The sequence below is a fragment of the Cucurbita maxima genome, unplaced genomic scaffold (assembly GCF_002738345.1).
Source record: "Cucurbita maxima cultivar Rimu unplaced genomic scaffold, Cmax_1.0 Cma_Scf00003, whole genome shotgun sequence".
NCBI classification, from domain to species: domain Eukaryota; kingdom Viridiplantae; phylum Streptophyta; class Magnoliopsida; order Cucurbitales; family Cucurbitaceae; genus Cucurbita; species Cucurbita maxima.
This window is the reverse complement of record NW_019272019.1, coordinates 3,490,219-3,514,902: the sequence shown is the minus strand read 5'-3', so window position 1 is coordinate 3,514,902 and position 24,684 is coordinate 3,490,219. Positions and strand designations below refer to the sequence as shown.

The window sequence follows — 24,684 nt, the reverse complement described above, 5'->3', positions numbered from 1 at the left end:
ATATATATATATATATATATATATATATATATATATATATATATATATATATAAAAGAGTTTGAAGGCAATAGTCAAAGATAATTATAATGGAAAATTGGAAAAAGAATATGATGGAAGTTGTCAAGCAATTCACATTGCAATTTCTGTCCTAATTATTTTAGCTGTTGACTTTTCTGTCTCTCCGTGCTTGGAATTTGGGACCATACACTTAAATCAAATCACCCATCACTTAACTCTATATTATTTATAATAATAATAAAATGTAACCTTTGTCACAAAAAATTATCTAAATAGATAAAATGCTCGGTTTCGCTTTAGTGCCCGAAAATAATAATCCAAAGCTTTGTTATGTTCTTGGTTCCTTCTGTAGATAAGTCCTATGTTATAGAGTACCTAACTTGATCATAGGGATCGACTTCTAGTCTTATAGGAATTGATTTCTAGTCGTATAGCTTCATAATTATTTTGTAGAGCTTCCACCTAAAGATTGAGCCGACCCATTTTTATTATCACTTCCAGTACTAACAAGAGGACCAAAATATTATTAATACAACTTTTTTATGGTCCCACTCGAGGTAAAATCTCGTACATTAAATAATAATAATAATAATAAAATTGTAAAAAAACAATACATGATTTCCCTTATTGTAGGGCTTTTTAGGGTATGGTAAAAAAAAATGTACAATTTAACCATTTCAATATTGTTCCCAAAATTAAGGGGACACAAAAGGTAATTAAAAGACCAAAATTTATCGATCTCTTCGTCCAAATTTTAATTTTTATGCTTAACCAAGAAAAAATTATTTAAATGTATAAATCGAACGGAAAATATACATAAGAATAATCAGACATGACTCCCCACAATAATATGATATTTTTCACTTTGAACTTAAACACGCTTCCTCAAGAGGCCTAACACTAATAGAGATAGTATTCCTTCATTATAAATTTATGATCGTTTCTTAAATTAACAAAAGTGGGACTTTCATTCAACAAAATCAACGACACAAGATTATTTAATTACTGAAAAGGTTACGTTTACGATTCGATGATTTAAATAATAATCGAGGATGGTGGGGCAATGAAATATAACGAAAATTATTGGGCGCTCCATTCCAATCAATTATTGAGATGAAATTTAATCAATAGTCCATAAGATTATGGGATGTGAAAAATGATTTCATAATCAAAACAAAAATAATAATAAAACAAGGAAGCTAGGTCGTAGCTAAGGTAGCTAGGTAGGCTATTTGGCATCAGCTGGTCCCCAATTTGACAGGAACTTCCTTGAAATGGTGCAATCCCCTTTATTCAAGGCCCTTTCTTTGTGCCATTGTTCTTATCCCTTTGTTTTTTTGAATGGGAAACAGTAAATATTCTTGTTCTTGTTTGATTCAGACATGCAATCTAGTTTTGTTTGATTTCTGTGTCGTTGTAATCTATCAAAATACACAATTCATACTTCATATTTCAAAAAAGTTATACTAGATCCTTCTACAATAACCAAAACCAATGCAAATAATAGTGACAACAAACAATGGTGTTCCTTTTTTGTCTAGTTCCAGGCACAGAGGGCTCCTATATTCATTTCTTTCCTATCTCCCTATTCATATTCATAGAATAGAATTCGTGTCCGAATTCATGAACTACTAGAATAGCCAATTCGTGATTATAGCCATGTGTTCTAATCTTACGAACTACAAGCCCCACCTCTAGCAGTATCACGTTAATGATTCTTTCAAACTTTGTGATTTGTCATGAGTTTGAAAAGATGAATTTACTCTTCGAGATGGAAAGGAAGGGAAGAAAGAAATGTTCTAATCTTATGAGCTACCAGATGCACCTTGATCATCTCCCCCACTATCTCAATTACAGAACAAACATACTTCTAGATTTTGTATTGTACTAATGATTCTTCCAAATTCATAATTTGTCACAAATTAGAATGCATCATTGAACTCATCTCAATCACTCTTCAAGATGGGATGAAATGGGATGAAATGGAAGAAAGAAATGTTCTAACCTTATGAGCTACAAGCTACAAGCCACACCTCGCTCATCTCTCCCCACTATCTCAATTCAAGAACAAACAAACATCTAGATGTAGTATTGTATCAATGATTCTTTCAAATTCGTGTTTTGTCACAAATTTGAAAGCATCACTAAACTCATCTCGATCACTCTTCGGAGTGGAATGGAATGGAAGAAAGAAATGTTCCAATCTTATGAAGCTACAAGCCCCATGCTCATCTCCACCCACCATCTCAATTACAAAACAAACAAACTTCTAGATGTAGTACCTTGTCAACAATTCTCTCAAATTCGTGATTTTCACGAGTTCGAAAGCATAGCCGACTTCATCTCAATCACTCTTCGAGATGGAATGAAAGAAAAAAATAGACTCATAAATGAGGAAACAGATCCGATGAATTTGGAAAAAAGTGAACAAAAAACCGTACAAGAGAATCTAACTAATACTTCGAGACCTTGAAAGAAGTTTCACTAGCAACAAAAAAGACTTCACAAAATCAAGCAACCAAGTTATTAAACTTGACAAGAAAAAATTAGGTAAAACTACTCCAAAAGAATAATATATAATAAAAAAAATCAAATAACACAATTAGCTCCATCAAATATGGATTAATATTCTGTCACAATTCGAACAAGCAAATATCTTCGCCTTAACCAAACATCACCATCAAACAACTAATTAAAAAAGTAAAACATCTGACTGATTACGACACTTCAACTCTACCAATAACCCTGAGCATCAAATAAATAGCTTTCTCTCTCATAATATTGTGCTTAATAGCAACTATATATATATATAACAAAAGCTGGTCCCCGGAGCATTTGAACCGACAAGTCGGCCAACCAATATGACAAGAATAAAGACAATGCTGCAAAGTAATGTGGCAAAAGAGAATCCAAGCATCCAAAACCAAACATTTAAAGCACCAAAGCACAGAGAGCTAAATTAAGCAGAATGAATCCACTTTAAGTCTAAAGCTTAAGACAAAAATGTAGACTTTATTCAATGAGCAGAGACCCCAGCCACACATTTGTCCTTCCATTCAAAACAATTTTAACAACAATTTAAAGTTCCATTAGGGCTCGAATATACCTTCTAAAATACGGTTGCCTATGGTTTACTACCACAACCACCAACCCGACCCATGTAGGCCAACAAAAGCATGAATACAGACACGACATATAAGCATTTACATTTTTCTAAGAATATATATATATAATTAACTTATATGCTTGAGACAATTCTATATACCTTACTCTAAAAAAATTGTTATTTTTGTTGTGTATTAGTTGTGTTGGATATATACTGAACAATGGTCTAATTGATATGTATTTTGAATAAAATGCATATGTATAATGTTACAAGTGTCCAACATGAATTAGACATGAACATGGAAAAAACGAAAGTATGCAACTCCCCGACCAATAAATAGTTTGCTAACCACTTAGAATGCTTTTGCAGTTAAGCATATCAGCTAGTTGATATATATGCGCAGGCATATGATACCCAGATGATAAATAACTTTCTAAGTTCTAGAACAAAAGTAAAAGAAAAACATATCTAAGTAGTTCCTCTCCGTCTTTGTTTTTTGAGAGAACCATTTAAACCCTTCAACCTACTAAGGAAGTAATAATGGCAGCGTCCACATGTTGGGGTGGAAAAACTTCAATCTTAAAAGCTAACCAACAAAGTAGAAAACTACATTTCAAAACAATTTCTAATCACGGCCTCCTAAGGTAATCTACATGAAGCTGGATTTCACTATCTCCTCACATTTATAATTTTGTTTTTGACAAAACCATACGACACGAATTAGAGTGGAGAGAAATTATAACTTACCTAAAAACTCCAATGCCTTTGAGCTAAGGCAGTCAACACATTGAACAAATACTTGTTTCATTTTTCTTCTTCTTTTTGATGTGGCTTCTACTAGGACCCCAAACATCAGAGACCCACTGGTCGGGTTGATCCAGTGATAGATCACAATACTTGGTTTACATCATAAAAGTCCCCAAATATGATGACTCATAATTGTGGACTTCCGACGATGCAACTCAATCAGTTGCTAGCTGTTCATTAAGCTTGGAAATACATGAGAACAGACCAATCATTGTCATACAAGAAGAGAACCAATAAGTTAGATTCAAGTAGAAAGTCTTGCCCATTTACAAGGTATAAACACTACTTGCATCCATGTTTATATATATATATATATACATTTAAAAAAACACTATTGCATCCTCATCTTCAAGCATCAAAATTTCTCAAACGTGATGATATAACATGCTACGGGAATTCACGACTGGAAGATAAAGTTTTATGATCTAACATCTGTCTAGTGGTATTAGGTGATGTACCTCTCAACTTTCCAGGCCAAGTAGTTCTGATCGAATCAGGAAATGGAGAAACCAAACCATTCCACGTTCTTTCAGACAACCCTTGAGGCCAGAGGAGCAAGCAAACGAGCCATATTTGGCAGTGTTGGATAAGCCAGTATTCCAAGCACAAACCAGTTGAAGCTCAAAAGAGAAACAGCATCCAAAGCAGGTTTATTCTTAATAGTAGTGAAGAACTCAACTACGCTCTTCAATGAGATGCTAACCACAAACATGAGAGCCACTACAAGGCACAAGTGAGGCTCTTCAGCTTTCCATATAATCACTCCAACCAAAAGCGACAATAGGGTACTGAATAGACTTCGGTGAACTGCAACCTCCCTTTGTTCATCAAGAATTTCAGTGATATCTTCATCTTCTGATAGGATTTCGGAAGTATGATTGTGGATGAGCACACCAGATTGAAACCCAGATTCTAAAATTTTGATCAATTTTTTTTTAGATATATTACCGTCTTTCGAAGCTTCACTTCGAGAGAGGTCTTGAAGAAGGCTGCTGTCACTATAGCTGGATGAGCATGATGAGATACCATAGGTAATGTTGCTGCCAACTCTGCTAGTTTTTTGTGCTTCACTTTTGACATCAAAACCTTTTAAGCTCCAATATGCCTTACCTTTGATTTCTTGTAGTCGATGATTTTCATTTCTCAATTTCTGCACCTGATGGAACAAATTATGGCAAACAGTTTATTGGAAGCAGGAAATATTGCTAAGCTACTATTAACATATCACGCAACAATAACAAGAATAGACAGTCGAGGTTATGACGTAATCATTCACATGAACTGACATTTTCCCATCCTACACACAACCATGGCCGTGTCTTTCCTCTTTCTCTACATAAGAATGTAAGATAGCTAAAATTAATTTGAACTCTTTGCATAACCTTGTGACAGTTAATAAGAATGATCGCTCAAGAAGAATGATGCATGGTGTCGCAGTAAAGGATTTTAATGAGAAGTCCAAAATGCCAAAAACTTAGCTATATTATAATTTTGGAGAAAAACTCACAGGACTAGTAAATAATTAAACATCCCATTCCACATGTCAATACACACAACTAATGTTAATTCCCACCAGAGAAATTTTGATGCGATGCATTAGCAGAATGTATTATTGACATATTCAGATGCTTTACAAGCCTGATCGAAGCTCCTTAAAAAGAAAACCAGAAGGAAAATAACAGAACAAACTAACTCTTAAATATATAACTAATTACAGCTCAACCACTTGCAAATAACAAAACAACTAACCACCTTATAACAAAGATTAGACTATCTGGCTGCTGGCTGCAGGAGCCTGCCTTGGCAGTAAAACTTGGGACACAATTGAATTTCCAAAGCAACTAGGTAGAAACTTAAAAGGAATTGCTTTGGTCTAACTTAATAGATTACAGATCGCTGTGTGAATTTGAGTAAATTTAGGAAAAACATGTCAAGAGTGAAAGAAAAAACTAGTATGAATCCTAAATAGGCATATACTGTTGAAAAATATGAACCGGCAATTTCCTTGGCTTCATGTAAAACATTGGCTGGTATTACTTGAAATATCACAACTGAGTAGCAATATTTATCAGAATTCAGAACCACATGGTTCAACACAAGCAAAGATTTCCAGGTGATTTTTTAAGCAACCTAAAGAGTAAAAGGAAAACACATTTTCCTCTCGGAATCAATTTACATCAATGTTTTATTGCACTCATCAACACAAATTCACGTTAATATCATTCCATGAGAGATGACAGTAACTCAAACCGGTTGCACATGGAGCATGGGACAAAAGAACAGGAAACAGTTTTGCTGCAAATTCTAACGTCTTAAAAGTTACATTCACATTATAACTGTGTCATTGCGTGTGTGTGTGAGAGAGAGAGAGATTTTATTCGTTAATACATTGTACGGAATTTTCCACTGAGTTCTTGAAAGATATAAGAGGTTCAACTCATAAGAAGTAAACCAAGTTTTGATGTCAAAGTTCAACCTCTCCTTTACCAACTGCATAAATTCCTCCCTCCACTTCTTATTGAAACTAAGGTAGTCGTTCTGAGTTTTAACCTTCCACGACGTAATTTATGACATTTAGTACAGGAGCTAGAGCCTGAAGGAGATAGATAGGCCATTACCTCACTTTCTAAGAGTGCAATCTTGTTGGTCGCCTTTTCATTTATCATTTCAAGTTCGTCTAACATCAACTCCATCATCTTCTGCTCTTTCATAGCAGTCTGGAATTGTTTTTGAAGCTCCTTTCTTTCCCACAAAACATTGTCGAACTCAATTGCCAGAAATTGCAAATTTTTTTGCAACTGCATAAAACCAATCATTATCGAGTAAAAAAATCGCAAAACCAAATTAACAGAATCTTCCTAAGTAGCCGACTAGGTACTCCAATACATTAATTACTTAATGACTAGTAAAGATCCCATAGGCGACCAACAAACAAAATCAGAACAAATTCAAAATGTCAATAATATGAACTTGAACAAACAAAAGCTTGAACAACACTTCTCCAATCGATTAGTAATAAGTAAAACAATTCAAATTGTTGTTTCATTACTCAGGCTGCAAAGAACTCGATGGTATGTTTCCTAATCCCTTTCCAAGTTATTATAACTTATTAACATAACTTTTTTCTGCTTTTGAATATTAAGGACTTCCGAATAAATGTTGAACTCAGGAAACATTTGTAATTATTTGAACTTCTCAAAATCTACCACTTTAATATCACACCTGTTTATATCTGGAATTAGAGTCATGTCTATGAATTTGAGTAGGCAGTTAACTCCTATGTGTAAGCAAATGGAATCGTCATATTGTTGTCTATGAGAAGTTTAAGTCTAAATCCACTACCGTAAGTTGAAGAATATTTTTCTATGTGCATATTTTCCTCAAAGACAAATCTCAAATCAAAAACAGAGAAAAGAAAAGACAGAAACAAAATACATCATCATTGAACGAGCACCGATGGCAATCAAGAAACAACAGGGCGAGAGGGCTAACCTGCCTTTCCCTCTTTAAAGCAGCTAAAATTCGTCCAGGAAGGGAGACAAACGCAATTATCCACATCAAAGTTGTCCACAATATATTCAAGTGAAGACTGACCGAGGTTTTCAACAGCTCCAACCAAGTTTGAACGACAACAACAAAGGTTTTCAAGATTAATGAGCATGTACTTATGAAAAACGAGAAAGGCCACGTGATAAATAATATTGTGATATTCAGAAACTCGTATAACAAAGCCATTGAACCCACCAGTACTGCTACCTTTCTTGCAAAACTACATGCCAATGACTTTCCCGAAGCTGTAACCAGATTTATTGAATCCAAATTCTGCATAACAAACAAATCACTTCAACCAAACTGGGGCTGAGGAAGTTACATAATAAATTTTGATATCATTTAAGCAGGTACAAAGTTGATACCAAAATTTCCTCCAAAGCTAATCATTAGATTATGCAGTGCAGGCCATTACTTCACAGTCCGGACACCCAGAATCCCGTGATAAGAAGAACTTGAGAATAGAAGGATAGTGGACCTTTTTATTAAGTGAATCTTAACAGAAGACGAAAGAAGAAAATAGCATGGATGCATCTCAAAAGTCTACAATAACGTACGAGTGTTATTCCCCAATTTCAGGGTGCACCACAGGGAGATAGACCAGATTCCTTCAACAAAACAACTCAAAAACTAATCCGTTTTCTCTCGATTATCAAGCAGTCTTCAGAATTTTGGCACCGTGCTATTGATTATTTAACAGGAACGAAATTGAGATCACTGAAATAATAGTGACAGATACAACTATTCTTGTGACAATACCAAAGAAAAACAACTATCGAATGTCCGTCCATCAATTTTCTCTTCCTTCTTCATCTTCCACCACTCACATTTGCTTATATCACACAGAAATCCAATGAACCTAAGTGAATAAAGTGCGATTATTGATATTTAAACTACAGAATCATTCCTATATCATAATGGATCAAAAAACAACGCAAATCAAGTACGTAACGGAAATTAATTGAAGCGAGTTAATAAAAGCGATGCGATGAAACAAAAGCTTACAGCAAGAGGAGAATGTAGACGAATTAGAGCACGGGAGAATCGCGGCAAAAAGGCAGAGCTGGAGAGAGAGAGACTCTGCATGGGAGAGAGTTCTGAGAAAATGGCATCTGGAAATATGGCAACTCCATGATTGACACGTCCGAGAAATGGTGATGAAATGGATATGGAGGGAAACTTGACCTTGAACGAAAAGCTAATATGGCGCCGCTTAACCGCTTTCACAATTTCTTTTTCTCATTAAACTCCCTGTCGTCTCTTTTACTGCTACCCAGTGAAATTAGCACTCAAATTCGCTTATTTATGAAATGGAAATAAATTAATATAAAAACTTTATTCAATATAATATTTTATATGATAAAAGTTATAAAAATATTTTTAAATTTTTCATTTTTCTTAAAAATATATTTAAAACTTCACCCAAAAAAAAATCTATTTTAAATAAGAAATACTCTAATTTTTTTTTTTTTAATTTCATTAATATTCTTAAATTTTAAAAAAAACTGCAGTTATATATTTTTTTAAAAAATTAAAACAATATCTTTATGGTTAGTATAATATTTAAAAAATGTTCATGAATTTTGAATAGGGACAAGAAAATAAATAAAGAGCCCATAAATGATTTTTCTTCCTATATTAATGGTAATAAATTTTTAAACTTTTTATCTTTTATAAATATTATTTATTAAAAATGAGTCCTACGGTAATTAATTTAGTGGAATATCAGGGTTTATAAGTGATAAATACTATTTTCATTAGTACGAGTCATATTAGGGAAGTCCAAGTCAAAGACTTCAAAACTTACACTCAAAATGGACAATATCATGGTGTCAGAGCCGAATTATATAAAAATTTAAATTAAAAGGTGTATTATTCTTCCATTATGGTATTCTTTTTTTTAATAAAATCATTGTTTTAATCTATATTTTAAATTAACAATTTAAGTTTATAGTAATTTAATTCCCAGGTTGTCTATCTGACTTTAATGTATAATTATTTTTGTAATTTTAAGTACGTAACGACTCAATATTTATGGTTAAAAATTATATTTAATTACATAACAATTTTTTTATATAAATTAAGCAACCATTTAATTTTTCACATTAACGAGTAATCCTACTATGGGAGGATTTAGTCAAGGAGATGCGGAAATAGTCATTCAAAATCCATTACGTGTTCAAGGCCTTTTGTTCTTTTTACCTCGGTTATTTTGGCACAAATCTTTTTAGTTATTAAAAAGAAACAGTTTGAAAATGTTAAATTGTCCGAAATGAATTTCTAAATCGGCGTATTTATCAATATTTATCGTTTAACTATGCTCATTTTTACATTTCTACTCTTGTATTAGTTTAATTAAAAAATTACTAGATATTTTGTGAGTTTGGTAGTTTGATTATTTTGTTACCTTAATCCATTTATATAAATTCATCGTGTTATTTTTCTTCTACATTAAATTTTCTACCATAGTTAAAATTCATTTACCAACAGTAATTATTAAATATTGAGATTTGATGTTTGTTGTACTAATAATATTGATTTAAAAGAAAATAAATATTGAGGAGATTTTTTGGGGAAATTAAAAAAGAAAGAAAACTAATAATACGGTGTCGTTTATACGTATTTATACGTATTTGTGGTTTCAAAATTAATTAAAAATTTCAGTTCTTCTGCAAATTACTTATCCTTTGAAGAACAAGGCGCGGGAATGTAGCTTCCATTGCGCGGGTAAAATCTGAGGTGACAGTTCAAATGGCACCAAAACTTGAGCGGTCCCAGAACTCCAACTCGCCATCGAGTTCTCGAGCTTCCTTTGAGATCGAATTGCATCAAATTCCTATTCAGCGACCAGCTTAGATGCTGCATCTGCATAGGATTGAGCGGAATAGCTGATGATTCCACTAAGAAATGCAAATCCAGGTAACTCATCTTATTCACTTTGAACGGCCGGTGAGCCACCAGTGATGCAATTTCTATGCCGTCGAAGATCAGGACGAAATCGGTATGTGAGAACCTTGCCTGTGTTCTAGCATTTTGATTCTCGGCTCGGACGACGAGCTTCATCTGGACTTCAAGCAATCCGATTCTGCTGTTTCGGATTCTATCGAGATGTCCGTCGGTTACGCTGATTGAAGGCACCGTAGGGCGGGTTGTCACGTAGCCGATGAAGATAACGATGCCTGCGATAATCACAGCAAGAGCTATGGTGGCGCAGATTATACCGGCAATCCAAATTAGGGGATGAGTATGTCGCTTTAGGCTGGACAGGAAATTTGGTGGCATCTGAGACCAATGTAATTTCTCATAAACTAATTGCAATCTAGACTGAAAAGAAGGTAAAAGTGAAGGTATATTTGAATTTGCAAATGATCTCACCACTTTTGTTGTGTTGCAGAGCTCAATTTTAGGCATGGCAGAGAAAAGACACTGAGGGAGGAATGCAAGCTTGTCAAGAAGTTGCAGCGATGGGCGGCGAAGGCTTTGGTATCTTCCTTTCCTTATTTTTAACGCATCTAAAGGTAAAGAACTCCTACTGTTAGAGCATATTTGTTATCTGAGAATTTATCCAAAGCTTTGTCGAGTAATTGTTTCCTTTAATTATACTTGAGAGTTTCTTTTTGAATCCATAACAGTACTGATGATAATGCAATGCTTCATTTAAATTAACAAAAGACAATATTCATGATTGTGTGTTCTATTTAGATCGGATTAAATGTTTAGTCCGAATTCGACAATGATATTACTTTTGTAGTTCTGCTTTAAAAATCATACTTCGAACTTCTTTTGAACAAATTGGCTTTGTTTTCTATATATATACAGTTCAACAACAGCTAGACAAAAAATTAAATTATCGATGAACTACATCCTCACAACAGTTCTTTAGTTAGGTCATTTCTTTCCTTCTTACGATCTCAGAAATTCATTTTTACATCAATCTAGATGGCTTCCTTTTACGTTTAGTTATCGTTGGTATACTTTAAAAGTAAATTATTTAATCACTTGAACGATACTTAATAATTGGACATATTATTGGAACTGAGTTATATATATATATATTTTTTTGTTCTCTTTACTTTGGTTTAGAAAGCAAAATTCCAAACTTACACTGGAATTTTCTAGCTGGTGCACAGAGAAAGACGACTGAGTTGCTTTTGATCTATCAACAGTCCATGTCAAATGCAGTCGAGTTATGATCGAGCTTATGGGAAAATGACGCTATCGACATCTGAATGTTCCAACAGGTAATTCTACTAATATTTATCTCAACCCAACTATGGACAAAAAGCTTATAACATTTAGATATCAAATACGATTATCTTACCATTTGAATTATAATTTGATTTGAATCTTTATGACATCAACAATATTTTCATTTCACTGTTACTTCAACCTACCTTAAGAACGAAAACTATACAAAGACGGGGCAACAGTAAGAAAAAAAGAGAGCTTCTGATGAGGTGAAGTAGGTGAAATTGCTAAGGTCAAAATGATGTGTGTAGAACAGGTAACCCTACTTGCCTCTAGGAAATCACTAATGTTTCTATGTATTAAGCTTGTGAAAACACCAAAAATGGATGAAGAGAAGGCAAAAACTACAAAGTTTAGGAGTCTCTCCACCTACGAAAAAGACTATCATAACTATCTCTGAATCTTCCCCTCTGCTGATAAAAACCATTCCGTAAGAACTTCATAGTCGATTCGGATATTCCGATTCGTTGATCTAGCATATCATCAGCGAATCGCCTAACCTCTGTTAATCGATCCAAGTCGCAGAGACCAATAAGCAGTGCATTTGCACTTGCATCCATAGGCTTGATGTTATTATCAACCATGAAGTTCCATATATCAATGGCTGTTTCAGGGTCATAACCATCAAACAACATTGTGATAGCTGCAGCACAATTAGAAGGGGTGGGAGGGCACTCATTCTTTACCATCTCCCTGAAAAATTGACTTGCTTCCTTAACTTTCTTGTTCTTAATCAAACAGCTGAAGATCAGATTGTAAGTGAGGGAGTTGGGAAAAGCTCCATGGAAAACCATGGCGTCCAAGAGCCGAAATGAGTCTTCAATTTTACCCTTCTCACTAAGCAATCCGATTATGGCATTGTACATAATCAAGTTTGGAACTAATCCACTTCCCACAACTATATCCCACAATAGAATCGCATGAGTTGCATCATTTTGGTTAATGAGACTATCAAGAGCATTGGATAGGAATTTCAAACCTGGAGAGCAACCATTGTTCTTTATTTCTAGTAGAACTTTAACTGCCTCTGCAGATTGGCCCCGACGAACCAATGTTATCAAAAATGCATCATAAGCTGAAACATTTTCAGGATTCCAACCGACTCTTTTCACCATTTCATCAAATGTAACCTCGGCTTTCTCCACATTGCCTTCTTTCTCCCATCCTTCCAATAAAATGGCGTATGAGTCCCCATCTAGAGGAATCTTCTCTTTGTGCTTTTTAAAGAACTCCCAAGCCTTTGATGTTTGATTTTCCTCGGTGCAAATTGCACTCAGTAGAGAATTCACCGCCACCACATCCTTCTCGACGTCGTACCTATCCATCACTTCAAAGCTCTTAATCGCATCTTTGAACCTGCCAGCAGAACAATAACTCCCAAAAACAGACACGAAAGTTGGTAATGAAAGGACTTTTTCTTCCCTCATCGTGCGGATGGCGTTCCACATTTGATCAAACAATTCATTCTTGCCCAGCAAATCAACCATCATATTCCACGAGTACGCCGACTGCTTCGCCAACTGCCTCGCCCAGCGGAAGAATTTGATCGCCGACGACGGATAGTTATAAGAAACCCTTAGAACTTCTTGGACAAGCTCTGGCGACGGAACTACTCCCGTCGCGGAGAGCGCGGCTTCTACATCATTTGGCGAGGCTCTGACCAGGACTTTGCAAACGGTTTTGGCAGCCGGCGATATGTCAGGCGCGTCGAGATGCACGGGGAGGCGAGGGGATTTGGCCAACGGAGGCGAGGAACTGGGGGGGAGTTTGAAAGGCTTTTTTACACCAATTTTAGGGTTTTCAGCCATGGCTTCCACCATTCATCACCTCAAACAACCATATGAAATCCACAATTGTTCAACCAGGAAGAAACCATTTGGACTAAGACGATCAATCATAACCTTTCTTCGTTTCCCGATCTCAATAGGAGAGATAAGTTTTTATGAGAGGAAATGTGAAGAGTTTAGAAGTCGGTCAGGAAACCTCCGTCTTGTAAAGCTTCGTCTGGTATTTTGGAACTCTAAAACGAGTGAAGCTATTTGAATTTGCAAAGACGAAGGGACCGACAGGTGCTGAGACAGATGGAAGAGAGGTTCCTTGAGCCTCAGTGGAGTGAGCAGTCATGCTCTGTAGGGGGGAAGAAGATGGTACAGTTGTCGTTAGTGATGAAGCCCAATTCGCGGGAACTGACCCTTGAAACATACCTTGGGCCTCAACTTTGTTTAGGGGTTCAAAGTGGATTGGGCTTCGGAATGACTAGGATGATAAAAATCTCGTCTTGTTTTTTTTTTTAATTATAATTTTATCTTATAGAGCCAAAGGGAATGAATATATGGAATCTCTCTCTCTATATATATATATTTTAACTAATTAAATTCTTTTTGATTGGATGATAATTAGAGATTATGATTGAATTCTATTAGAGAGTGTAGTGATTAACTTCTGAGTTAAACTATTAATAAAAACATCACAATTATTTAAACACATGAACAATAATACTAATTTTGGTATTAAGAACACAATTTATTAATACTTTTTTTTTTTTGTACTAGTTATATTCAATAATGAAATGCAATATCAACGTGCCGTAATGAAACAGAGAACAAACTGATCATGGAGTATCCCAACTTTAAACGAGGCCCATAACTTCAGCCCCTATCTTTTAAGTCTTTACTATCTTCAACTGCCATTTCCTCGGAGTTCAGTGGCTTGCGCCACCGTACGGCAATCTTCTTTGATGTTAAAACCCTTTGTATACCCTTCCATCTCCGGCTGCCACCATGCAACCGTCTCCATCCTTGATTACTGGCCCTATCAGAACTCTAACGACCACCGCCCGACCTTCCACGATCATCATCCAAGCCTACCAGCACCAGCAACCCAATTCAAAGTTCAATGGTATTTTTGGTTATAGAGCCGACCTTGTTGGTGGTTGTGGCCGTAGATTTCCTGCTTGTGCAAGTCCCAGCTCAGGGCCTCAAGTTCCGGCTGCTTCTGCTCCTTTTGTCCAATCCGATGTAGGCGCTGCGTCTCGGACGTCGGCACTGGAAAAGTTGGATACTGTCGAGGAGGGCCTAGAAAAGGTTTGAACCTCTAATTCCTGGGTGCCTGTTTAATTCATAATCATAGTAGCTTTTATAGTGTGACAATATTACTTCGTGTGATTTCAGGCCATTTATCGATGCCGATTCATGGCGTTTTTGGGCGTCTTAGGGTCTTTAATTGGGTCTGTACTCTGTTTCGTCAAGGTATGATGACTACCTTTCAGCTCTCTATCACATTATTCTGTTTTCATAGGGCATGATTTGTGTTTCATTGTCTGTGTTGGGAATCTTTGAACTGAGATTTTTCTTCATGATTCTATATTGCTGAACCTTGGTTTGAGAAAATATGGTATATTTGTCTTTTTATTCTTGTTGATTGGTGTACTTGGATAATCATTAGCAGCACACGTTGTCGGTTGACTTTCAGTAAATATATAATACGCGGTCTGCCTTTCTCGTTTTTCTAATTTTATGCGTGCTTATGCAATGCAGGGGTGCGTTCATGTGGCAGCATCTTTATCAGAATATTTTGTAAATCGTGGAAAAGTGATTATGTTGCTAGTTGAGGCCATAGGTACTTACTGTGAAGTACTCTCAAACTAATGTTCTTTTCTCTGTTTTCCGTTTGTCAAATCTGTGTTCAATGTTCATAATTTTGTTATAAAAATTATCTTTGAATCTTTATAAAAAGAAATTTGATCCAATTCCAAGTTTAGGTTGAGTACTAGGGCACACGATCCGTGGAAGTAAATACACGTTTTCATTATTGATATGTGTTTTGTTAGCATTACTGCTGCATTAGAAGCTTTTTCATGTTTTTATTTGCTTCGAAGTTGACTTATTTTTATAATGAAACTAAGGTAGCCACTTGTTCTACTGAATTCACTAACTTCTACCATTATTTATTTATTTATTTATTTATTTTTGTTGCTTTATATGCTCTTTAACCTAAATACTGTTACTTTGTACATCAAAATGCCATAACTTAGTTATAATAATTTACCATAAATGATCATCTGACTGTACATCAGGTTCATGGTGGATTAAAATAATGTCACATAATGTGTAACACAATTGCACAGCCTCAAATGTTAAATAAATCAATTTCATTCCTCCACGACAACCAGTTCATCTTCTAATATTTATGACATATAATCAAGTCCAAATTGAGATCGAACTACACTGAGAATGAAGCTATGAAGGCTCAAATGATTTAGATGAAAAGGAATCCTAAAGAACCCACATGTAAGTTCTGAGTTTTAGGGGGTGTGAGGGATTCTGGAGAAGGGAAAACCAAAAACAGTGGGCTGGGGCAGCTTTACTAGATGGAAAATTTAATAAAATATTAATGGAATTGGTTAAATTGTATTAGTTTAGAAACAATACTTATAAAGGGAAGTTGAACCCTTATCAATTATTGTTTAGGATTCTGGTTCAGGTTTTCATTTAATTCTTCAATTGGTTGTTTGGTTAACATTGTTGAGTTCTCTTGTGATTGTACAAGTCATGCAGATGGATGTCTGAAATGAATACTAAATTTTGTGCTTGTTTGATCATCAAAGATAGATATCAGTGGAATAAGTTAACTTAATCAGCCTGTAATTTTTCCTGCCCCTAGACATGCATAAATTATCCCTCTTCTTAGGTTAGTTGGATTCTTCTTGGGGTTCATTTTGTCTCAATAAAAACACGACTCATAAAAAATAAAAAAAATTCAAGGTCATTAAATTCTTGCTTCAAATGGTTTGCAGATGTTTATCTCTTAGGAACTGTGATGCTAGTCTTTGGCACGGGTCTCTATGAACTGTTTATCAGCAATCTTGGAAGTGCACGGTCATTTTCAGAGAGAGGCGTTTTGCATAGATCCAACTTATTTGGCTTGTTCACTTTAAAGGTTAGTCAATCTTATCCCTGTTATTGTGATACAGTTTCTCTACTGTTATCTGCTGCTCCGTGGCCATTGTTATTGTAGTTCTTTTGTTTAGTTTATTTTTTATGCATTCAACAATCATATTTTGTCCCTAAAGTTTTCCTCCTCAATTTAGTCTCGTTAGCTTAAAACTCGTTCTACTTTAGTTCTTGAACTTTGTGATGACTTTAGTCCCTATCGTGAAAAATCTACTAAAAATGAATTCTCCATATGAGAAAACAAAAAAGTGATGGGCTGGTGGGATCTAGGCTCTTACAACTTGTATGAGCTAGAGCTTAGAGTTTAAATTGTTATAAATTTTAAATCATAGAGAATATTGTTACATACTAAAGTTTAGTGACTAAAGGGTTATCAAAATGTCTCTATATTTGTGGTCCTAATAACATTCTTGCTGTAGTTGGATGTTTGGGCCCTAATTGAGCCTAAAAATGGATTTTGATAATCGCATGCCCAACATCTCATTTATTTTAAAGTGTAACGGCTCGAGCCCACCGCTAGCAGATATTGTCCTCTTTGGGCTTTCCCTTTGGGTTTCACTTCAATAGTTTTTAAAATGTTTTTAATAGGGAGAGGTTTCCACACTCTTATAAACCTTATAAAGCATGTTTCGTTCTCCTCCCCGCCAATGTGGGATCTCACAATCCATCCTCTTTTGGGGCTCAGCGTCCTTGATGGCACTTGTTCCCTTCTCCAATCGATGTGGGACTCCCCCAATTTACTCCCTTCGAGGCCCAACGTCCTTGCTGGTACATCGCCTCGTGTCCACCCTCTTTGGGCCTCGGTCTCCTCGCTGGCCCATAGCTTGGTGTCTGGCTCTGATATTATTTGTAATGGCCCAAGCCTACAGCTAGCAGATCTTGTCCTCTTTTAGCTTTTTTTTTTTCAAGCTTTCCCTAAAAGTTTTTAAAAAACATCTACTAGGGAGAGGTTTTCAAACTCTTATAAATAATGTTTCGTTCTCCTTTCTAATGATTTGAATCTCAAGTTTAGTGTTCGAGTGATATTAACATGCTCACAATAAAACACACATAATATATATAGATTAGCCAATGTTCATTTATATTAAATGGTGTCGTTACAGTTTTACATGATTGAATATATGCAGGAACGACCTAAATGGATGAACATAACAACCGTAAATGAGCTGAAAACAAAGCTGGGGCATGTCATAGTAATGCTGCTTCTAATTGGGTTTTTTGACAAGAGTAAAAAGGTGGTCATTCAATCTCCAGGTGATTTGCTTTGCTTGGCTGTTTCAATATTCCTTTCCTCTGCTACCTTGTTTTTGCTCTCTAAACTAACCGAATGAAATTAATTAGTAATAAGTTATGTAAAAATATAAAAATATAATACTTTTTTTTCCCTTTTTTGGCCTTCCCTCTGAAAACGGTTGAAACCAGAAATGTTCTTGTAAATGGGTGCTGTAAGAAGATGTTACTAGTGTAAATTATCGGCAAAAGAGTAAATAAATAAGATAATAAAATTTTAGAGATAAGAATTAAAATTATATTTTAACTTTATATTAAAATGAGCAACAAAGAGTTCTTCAACATAAAATAATAATAATTAGAAGAAAAAAGATTCAAATGGAATATAAATAACCCAAGTTGGACGAGATTACAGAGTGTTGGAATATTTTGGATAAATTATAACCTTCTTGCATTAAATTATTCATTTTTTTTATTTCATAAAGATTCCTGGTTGAAAGGATTTGAACCTAGAGAATAGATATTTTATGAAATATATTATTTAAAAGAAATACATACAAATTATTACGGTTGGGCCAATATAATATCACTTGACAACATCATCATCATACTTTATTAATAATATTGCAAAAAATTAGTAGAATACCTCAAATAACGGTGGAGTTTACTCCAATAATATTGACTTTACATATTCTTATGCTATGTTTCTTTTGTACATATTTTTTTAATATTGACTTTACATATTATTATGCTAGTTTTGTACATATTTTTTTTTACAACTTTATATATCCTTTTCCATTATTAATGTTGATATTATTAATTTTCTTGATATTATTTTTCAATTACATTTTATGCTTATTAGAGATGTTCATTTAATTTGTTGAGTCGAAGTCTCGTTCTAAATATGGTGAAAATTCTCTGTTTAAATGGTAAATGGAGTCTCGTTCTGAACAGGGTGATAATTCTCCAAGTCTCTTACTCAACATGGTGAAATTTTTTTGTTTAAATGGTAAATGAAGTTTCGTTCTGAACAGGGTGAAAATTCTACATTTCGTAAATGGAGTCTCTTCCTGAACGGGGTGAAAATTTTCCATTTAAATGGTAAATGGAGTCTCGTTTTGAACATGGTGAAAATTCTCCGTTTAAATGGTAAATAGAGTCTCTTTGGTAAAAATTCTCTGTAAATGGAGTCTCTTTCTGGACAGGTAAAAATTCTTAGTTTAAATGGTAAATGGAGTCCCTTTATGAACGGGCTGAAAATTTTCCGTTTAAATGGTAAATGGAGTCTCTGAACCGGGTGAAAATTCTCCGATTTCTTTCTGTTAGATAAGGTGAGTTCGAGATAGAGGTTATATTGTTGGTCGGTTAGGTTAGGTATTGCTTAATATAAATATATTTGTAAAGAGATCCTCAAATGATTTTTCAAATTTCTCTCCTCAAAAAATTACTATTATGTTCCACAAAATAACTGTACAGCACATATAATTTGTTAATTGAATTATAAAAATTGCATCAAAAATATAAAGTGTCTGCCAAAAACTCCTTGGTCGTGGTGTATGTTCCACTACTTTAATTTTATCATAAATGCATTACATATTATCAACAATATTTATTTTTATAATATCAATTTGATTATCAATCTAATATATTTAAAAGCCCTTCATGGAATATTCCATGGTCAATCAAGTATTTCTCTTTCCATTTTACATTATTTTATGAAAAAAAAAAATTCAAAAGCACATCCATTCTTAATCTATGTTGGCAGGGAGATATTTTGTGATAATTATTTTGTTAGTTAAATTATAAGTTTAGTTTTTGTAACAGTCGAGTTAACTTTAATTTTGGGTCTAATGTATTATGCTTTTTTATACAAATTTATGTTTTTTTTTACAAATTTACGAAGATATTAGACCGGGAAGCTTAGTTTAGTGTTCTAATTTAGTTTTAATTTAAAGGACATTATTAAGCATTTTTTTTTATAAGTTCTAAGACACAAATTTAAAAAGTTTATAATTTAAATTTTTAAGGCATATAAAAATTATTTATTTTATTTTATTTTAATAATTTCTTATTTTATTTGTATTAGGAAGGGTTTGAAAATATTATGGGTTATAAAATTATAAAAAATACTTTAAAAATAGTTTGAGTAGGTGGTGAATGAATTGGGGGTTTTATTTTATTGTTGGGAGGAAAAGTGCCCTCAAATAGGACCTCCCTCCAAAACATGCAATTTTTTTTTTTTTAATTATTCAACAAACTGCCCATTTACTTAAATTTTAATGTCAAAAAATCCCACTTGCAATATTTCGTCTGGAATTCAAAGGCCGACAATAGTTTATGGACTATGAACGAGCTAGATTCTTTCATTAATATAATTATCGTCTTTTAAATAATTCATGTTTAAGGTTTATGGAAGAATTTTAGTGACCAAGTTGTGAGTGTTTTCTACTCTAAAATTTAAAATATTATCCTTAAATCATCCCATTTTTTCTACTCTAAAATTTAAAATATTATCCTTAAATGATCTCATTTTTCTACCCTTGTTATTATTAGTAGTATTAATTCAAGAGGTAGTTTAATTTAGCTTATTATGCATTTCATAATCAGGGCAAAAATTCGGAAAGTAGGCTCGAGCTTGTGAAAATTTTGAAATATAGAAACACAATAATGAAAAAGTAGTTTGAATTTGTATGTAGTGAATATCTAGGACACATGTATAGTTTTGAATTTAGATCTAATGATTAATTAACAACAACCATATTCTTAACAACTCATTGAATATTTTATTTTATTTTTTTATTTTAGATCTGAAATCAGTTAAAATAAACACTTCATTTGAAATGTGATGGTCTTACATTTTTCGACCAGTCCTAACGGGAATTAGCCTCATATATATTTTTCGCCTCGGCTTTGTGACTTTCGTCATATCGAGGTTTGTTTTCGCTAATCAAATAATCCCTTATACGGAATCCAAGCTTGCTTGACCACACATGCCATAAAAGAGTGTTAGTTGACATTTCACTATTTGAATATTAAGTTATATATATTCATTAAACTTTTTTTTTTATCTAATAAATTTTCGATAAATCTAAAATTAAAAAAAATATTAATATATCAAATTTATATTTGAAATTTATGATATTAAGGTAGAGACTAAATAGACTTAAATATAAAAATCTTAATATAAAATTAATATTTAAAATAATGATTATTTTAATTTCTACTTGACTAAAGAAAACTAAATAATTTCCCATTAACCTACTTGCTTGTTAATAGAAAGCATCGGAATGTTTTTATTTTATTTTATTATTATTATTTAAGTAATAATAAAACAATTCTATCATTTTTTTGCTATATTAATTAATTTTTAATTTAAACATGTAACGTGGAGAAATTTAAATATATAAACTCTTAATCAAATTTATACACTTTAATTTATTGAGATAATTTGATATTAATTAATTAATTCATTAATTCATATCTCAATTCTATCATTTGATATTTTATTTTATTGTTATATCTCAATTCATTAATTAAAAAAAATCAGAAGAGAAAAAAAGAAGCATATTATTGTAAATAAATTAAATAGTCACAACAAGATTATTTTAATTATTTTTTACGAGATAAAAAATATTTAATTGTGTCAAATTTATATTTGATTATAAGATGAGTGGAAGAAGCATTTTGATTTAATTATAAAACTTAATAATCTCGTATTTTGATATTATTTTATTTTATTTTATTAAAGTTGAAGCTATTTTTTTTAATTAATCTCGATTTGGTGTTGTTTCAGTGTTTTTTTATTTTTCAGAAAAAGAAATTGTTATTTAGGTTAATGATTTTTAGTATATCAATTTTATTTTGTTTGAATTTTCTCTTTATTGAATTTTTTTTATTTATTCTTAGTTTTATTAATTAAAAAAAAGACATTAAATAATTTTTAAAAATATATCTTAACCATTATTTTTTTTTATTTTTTTATAATTAAATCCCAACCGAGACAAATAATAAAATAATAGTAATAATAATTTGAAGATTAAATTAATAAAAATATCGTGCTCTCAAAAGTTTGAATAATATTCTAAAACTAAAAAAAGTAAAAAAAAAAATGTTTTTATTATTAATTTTAAATGAAAATAGTTAATACTCTAAAACAACTTTAAATTTTCAAAAATTTCATTAACAATTTGAAATTTGTATTAAATTAAATTTTTTTTTAAAAAAAAGCATTAAATAAAGTATTAATATATTTTTTTAAAAAGTATTTAAAATTATGATTTTTTAAAAAAAAAAACACTATTAATAAATTTGAATGTATTAATACTTCCAAAATACTATTTTTAATTTTTTTTTAAAAACCTACTTTTGAAATTTAAATATATATTTATTTATTTTATTAATTATAGTAATTTAAAATTAAAACTTTTTCACATAAATAAATGGGGCATAAAAATATTCTTTTGCCAATTTTGAAATGATTTGAAATTGAAGGGCTGCTCATTAAACATGCCAAAAATGGAAATTTATTATAAAAATAAATAAATAAATAAATAAATAAATAAATTATCAAGTGGGCTCTTTTAAATTCATCTTAAATAGCTGTCTTATGACAACTCCAACCCCATAAATACTAACCTCTTTCCCATTTTCATATCAATTTCCTTTCCTTTTGTTATTTAAATTAACAAGAGAAGAAAAAAAAAAAAAAAAAAAAAAAAAAAAAAAAAAAAAAAAAAAAAAAAAAAAAAAAAAAAAAAAAAAAAAAAAAAAAAAAAAAAAAACTCCATGGCAGCTCATAGGAGCTTACACTTCATTAACTTGCTTCCTCTCATCACTCTTCTTCTTCACTCCCTCTCTGTAACATCACGCCCACTGCATGGCATCGATCCGCTGCCCTCCGCCGCTGCCATGGCGGTTATCTCCGCCCATCGCCATGCTATAATGCCTCCTGCTCCGGTGTCGACATTGTCGTTCTCGATAAACCGGTATAAATATGTAGAAATTGATGCATTCCGACCGACCACACCCGGGCATAGCCCTGGTGTTGGCCACACTCATCCACCAGGTAGCGCGTAGTCATGGCTCGAGCTGCATATGTTCCATCAATGTTTATATTGTTTGTGTGTTTTTGTTGAGAATGATTGTGTTGGGGGTTTTGTAATGTGTTTTCTTTTACAATTGTGTTTTTTTTTTCTCGAGTGAAAATTTTAATTATCTTTTACCTTTTGACTCTTTCGATTTTCTCTCTATTCATATAATTTAATTTATTTTAAAGGCCCGTTTGAGATAAACGAGGTAAAGGTGACGTATAAAGAATTATAAAGTTATCTAATTTTTCGAAATAATGCTTTGTTCCGTTCGATGTTTGGCTTGATACCATTTGTAACAATTCAAACTCACAATTAACCGATTTTGTTTGTTTTGACTTGTTATATCATCGTCAGCTCACGGCTTTAAAACCAACTACTAGGGAGAGGTTTCCACATCATCGATGTGATGTGAGATCTAACACTTTAGTTTTATTTAAATCATTTTTAAAATATTAATTATTTTATTTCTGGTCTAACTTAATTTGCTTGTATTATTATATTAATATACACATTCTCAATGTATATATATTAATTTGTTAAATTTTGAATAATTAAGAATTAATAGATATTTTTAATATTCAAAAAATAAAATAGGGGCAAAAATGTTATGACAAAAATAAATATTTTAAAAATTAGAGATAAAATAAATACTTAAAATTTTTATTTTACATATAATATTTAAAAAAATTGTATTTATTTTAAAATTTAGATACAAAATTCAAAGTTTTTTTATTAAAAAATAATAATAACTTGTGAGAAAATAGACCCAGAGATGTAAAATTAAAAATGAAGAATCTTTTGTAATAATTTATTTTTAAAAAATTATAATTTTAAATACTAGTTTCACGTATAATTTTTTTTTAATCAATTTTTTACGAATATTTATATAAATTTAACAAAAATTAAATTATTTTTTTTGAAAAAAAATTGAGAGAAAAAAATTGTTACCGTAAGTCTTACATAATTCGCCAGTCAAACTAAGAAGTCAAACATTTGTTCTGGCTCTGAATTATGCCACGTGTCCTCCCTTAATAAATAATTTTTTTGATTATTTATTTATTTATTAGTAGAAATAAATAAAGAAATCAAACGCCGAGTCCTCTTCCATTCAAACTCTATGACCGAACCTGGAAAGCTTCGAGACCTAAAAATGGGATATTTCGGTGCGGCGTCGAGTTACGGCGGCGACGGGGAGTCGAAACCGCAACTCCACCAGTGCGTGATAGAGCTCAACGGCTGCGCCGACAGCCTCCACGATGGAGGACCGGCAGGAATTTCACAACATGCAAACTCCAACTACTCCCTCTCCGCCGCCGAGATGGAGTCTCTCGCTGCTCTCTGCGAGACATTCTTGCCGTCGGTCGCCGCCACCGACGGATCCGCCTCCGAGTTCTTTGAGACCTCCGCCTCCGCCGCCGGAACTTCCGAAAGGGTAAGACTGCGCATCAATCTTCCATTATCAAACCTCTATTTGGAGATCCACTGCATGCATGTATATTTGTAGAAATATATATTTTTAGTTCAACCCAATATTATATTTATATAATCTTAATTAAAAAAAATTAAAAGGAAATTTTAGACAAAGAAAAATATAAAGTTGAATGTATTGTGGGTATATTTTTTGAATTTATCAAATTAAAAATTTTATTTTCTTAGAAAAAAAAAAAAAAAAAAACCCTCAA

General features: G+C 32.7%; 5 protein-coding genes across 10 annotated transcripts in view; 2 read left to right on the top strand and 3 right to left on the bottom strand.

The window, feature by feature from the left end:
- Window positions 1–4,144: 4,144 nt before the first annotated feature.
- Window positions 4,145–8,732, bottom strand: LOC111477072. 6 transcript variants are annotated; one of them, XM_023121036.1, is made up of 8 exons: window positions 8,488–8,573; window positions 8,040–8,199; window positions 7,848–7,936; window positions 7,678–7,755; window positions 7,426–7,522; window positions 6,552–6,731; window positions 4,882–5,089; window positions 4,145–4,788 (listed from the first exon to the last, which is right to left on the bottom strand). In XM_023121036.1, the coding sequence occupies exons 5-8, from the start codon at window positions 7,489–7,491 to the stop codon at window positions 4,463–4,465; spliced, it is 780 nt and encodes a 259-aa protein (XP_022976804.1). In that variant the 5' UTR covers window positions 7,492–7,522; window positions 7,678–7,755; window positions 7,848–7,936; window positions 8,040–8,199; window positions 8,488–8,573; the 3' UTR covers window positions 4,145–4,462. The 6 variants fall into 6 exon arrangements, with proteins under 6 accessions (XP_022976804.1, XP_022976800.1, XP_022976801.1 ...); XM_023121032.1 differs by having other exon boundaries at window positions 7,426–7,755; XM_023121033.1 differs by lacking the exon at window positions 8,488–8,573 and adding an exon at window positions 8,242–8,473 and having other exon boundaries at window positions 7,426–7,755.
- Window positions 8,733–10,015: 1,283 nt separating this feature from the next.
- On the bottom strand, window positions 10,016–10,994 carry LOC111477102. The gene is made up of 2 exons (XM_023121087.1): window positions 10,858–10,994; window positions 10,016–10,764 (listed from the first exon to the last, which is right to left on the bottom strand). Exons 1-2 carry the CDS (start codon window positions 10,891–10,893, stop codon window positions 10,159–10,161), a joined length of 642 nt encoding a protein of 213 aa, XP_022976855.1. The 5' UTR covers window positions 10,894–10,994; the 3' UTR covers window positions 10,016–10,158.
- Window positions 10,995–11,782: 788 nt separating this feature from the next.
- On the bottom strand, window positions 11,783–13,974 carry LOC111477048 (pentatricopeptide repeat-containing protein At1g77360, mitochondrial-like). Its single transcript, XM_023120996.1, has one exon. The coding sequence runs from the start codon at window positions 13,548–13,550 to the stop codon at window positions 12,084–12,086; it is 1,467 nt and encodes a 488-aa protein (XP_022976764.1). The 5' UTR covers window positions 13,551–13,974; the 3' UTR covers window positions 11,783–12,083.
- Window positions 13,975–14,338: 364 nt separating this feature from the next.
- LOC111477089 lies at window positions 14,339–18,151 on the top strand. The gene is made up of 5 exons (XM_023121060.1): window positions 14,339–14,813; window positions 14,901–14,978; window positions 15,267–15,348; window positions 16,526–16,668; window positions 17,810–18,151. Exons 1-5 carry the CDS (start codon window positions 14,511–14,513, stop codon window positions 18,011–18,013), a joined length of 810 nt encoding a protein of 269 aa, XP_022976828.1. The 5' UTR covers window positions 14,339–14,510; the 3' UTR covers window positions 18,014–18,151.
- A 5,968-nt stretch (window positions 18,152–24,119) lies between these two features.
- Window positions 24,120–24,684, top strand: part of LOC111477017 (long-chain-alcohol oxidase FAO4A) — a 6,124-nt gene continuing 5,559 nt past the window's right edge. The window contains exon 1 of the mRNA XM_023120941.1: window positions 24,120–24,434. Coding sequence (XP_022976709.1) covers window positions 24,120–24,434 — 315 coding nt within the window. The remainder of the gene's footprint in view (window positions 24,435–24,684) is intronic.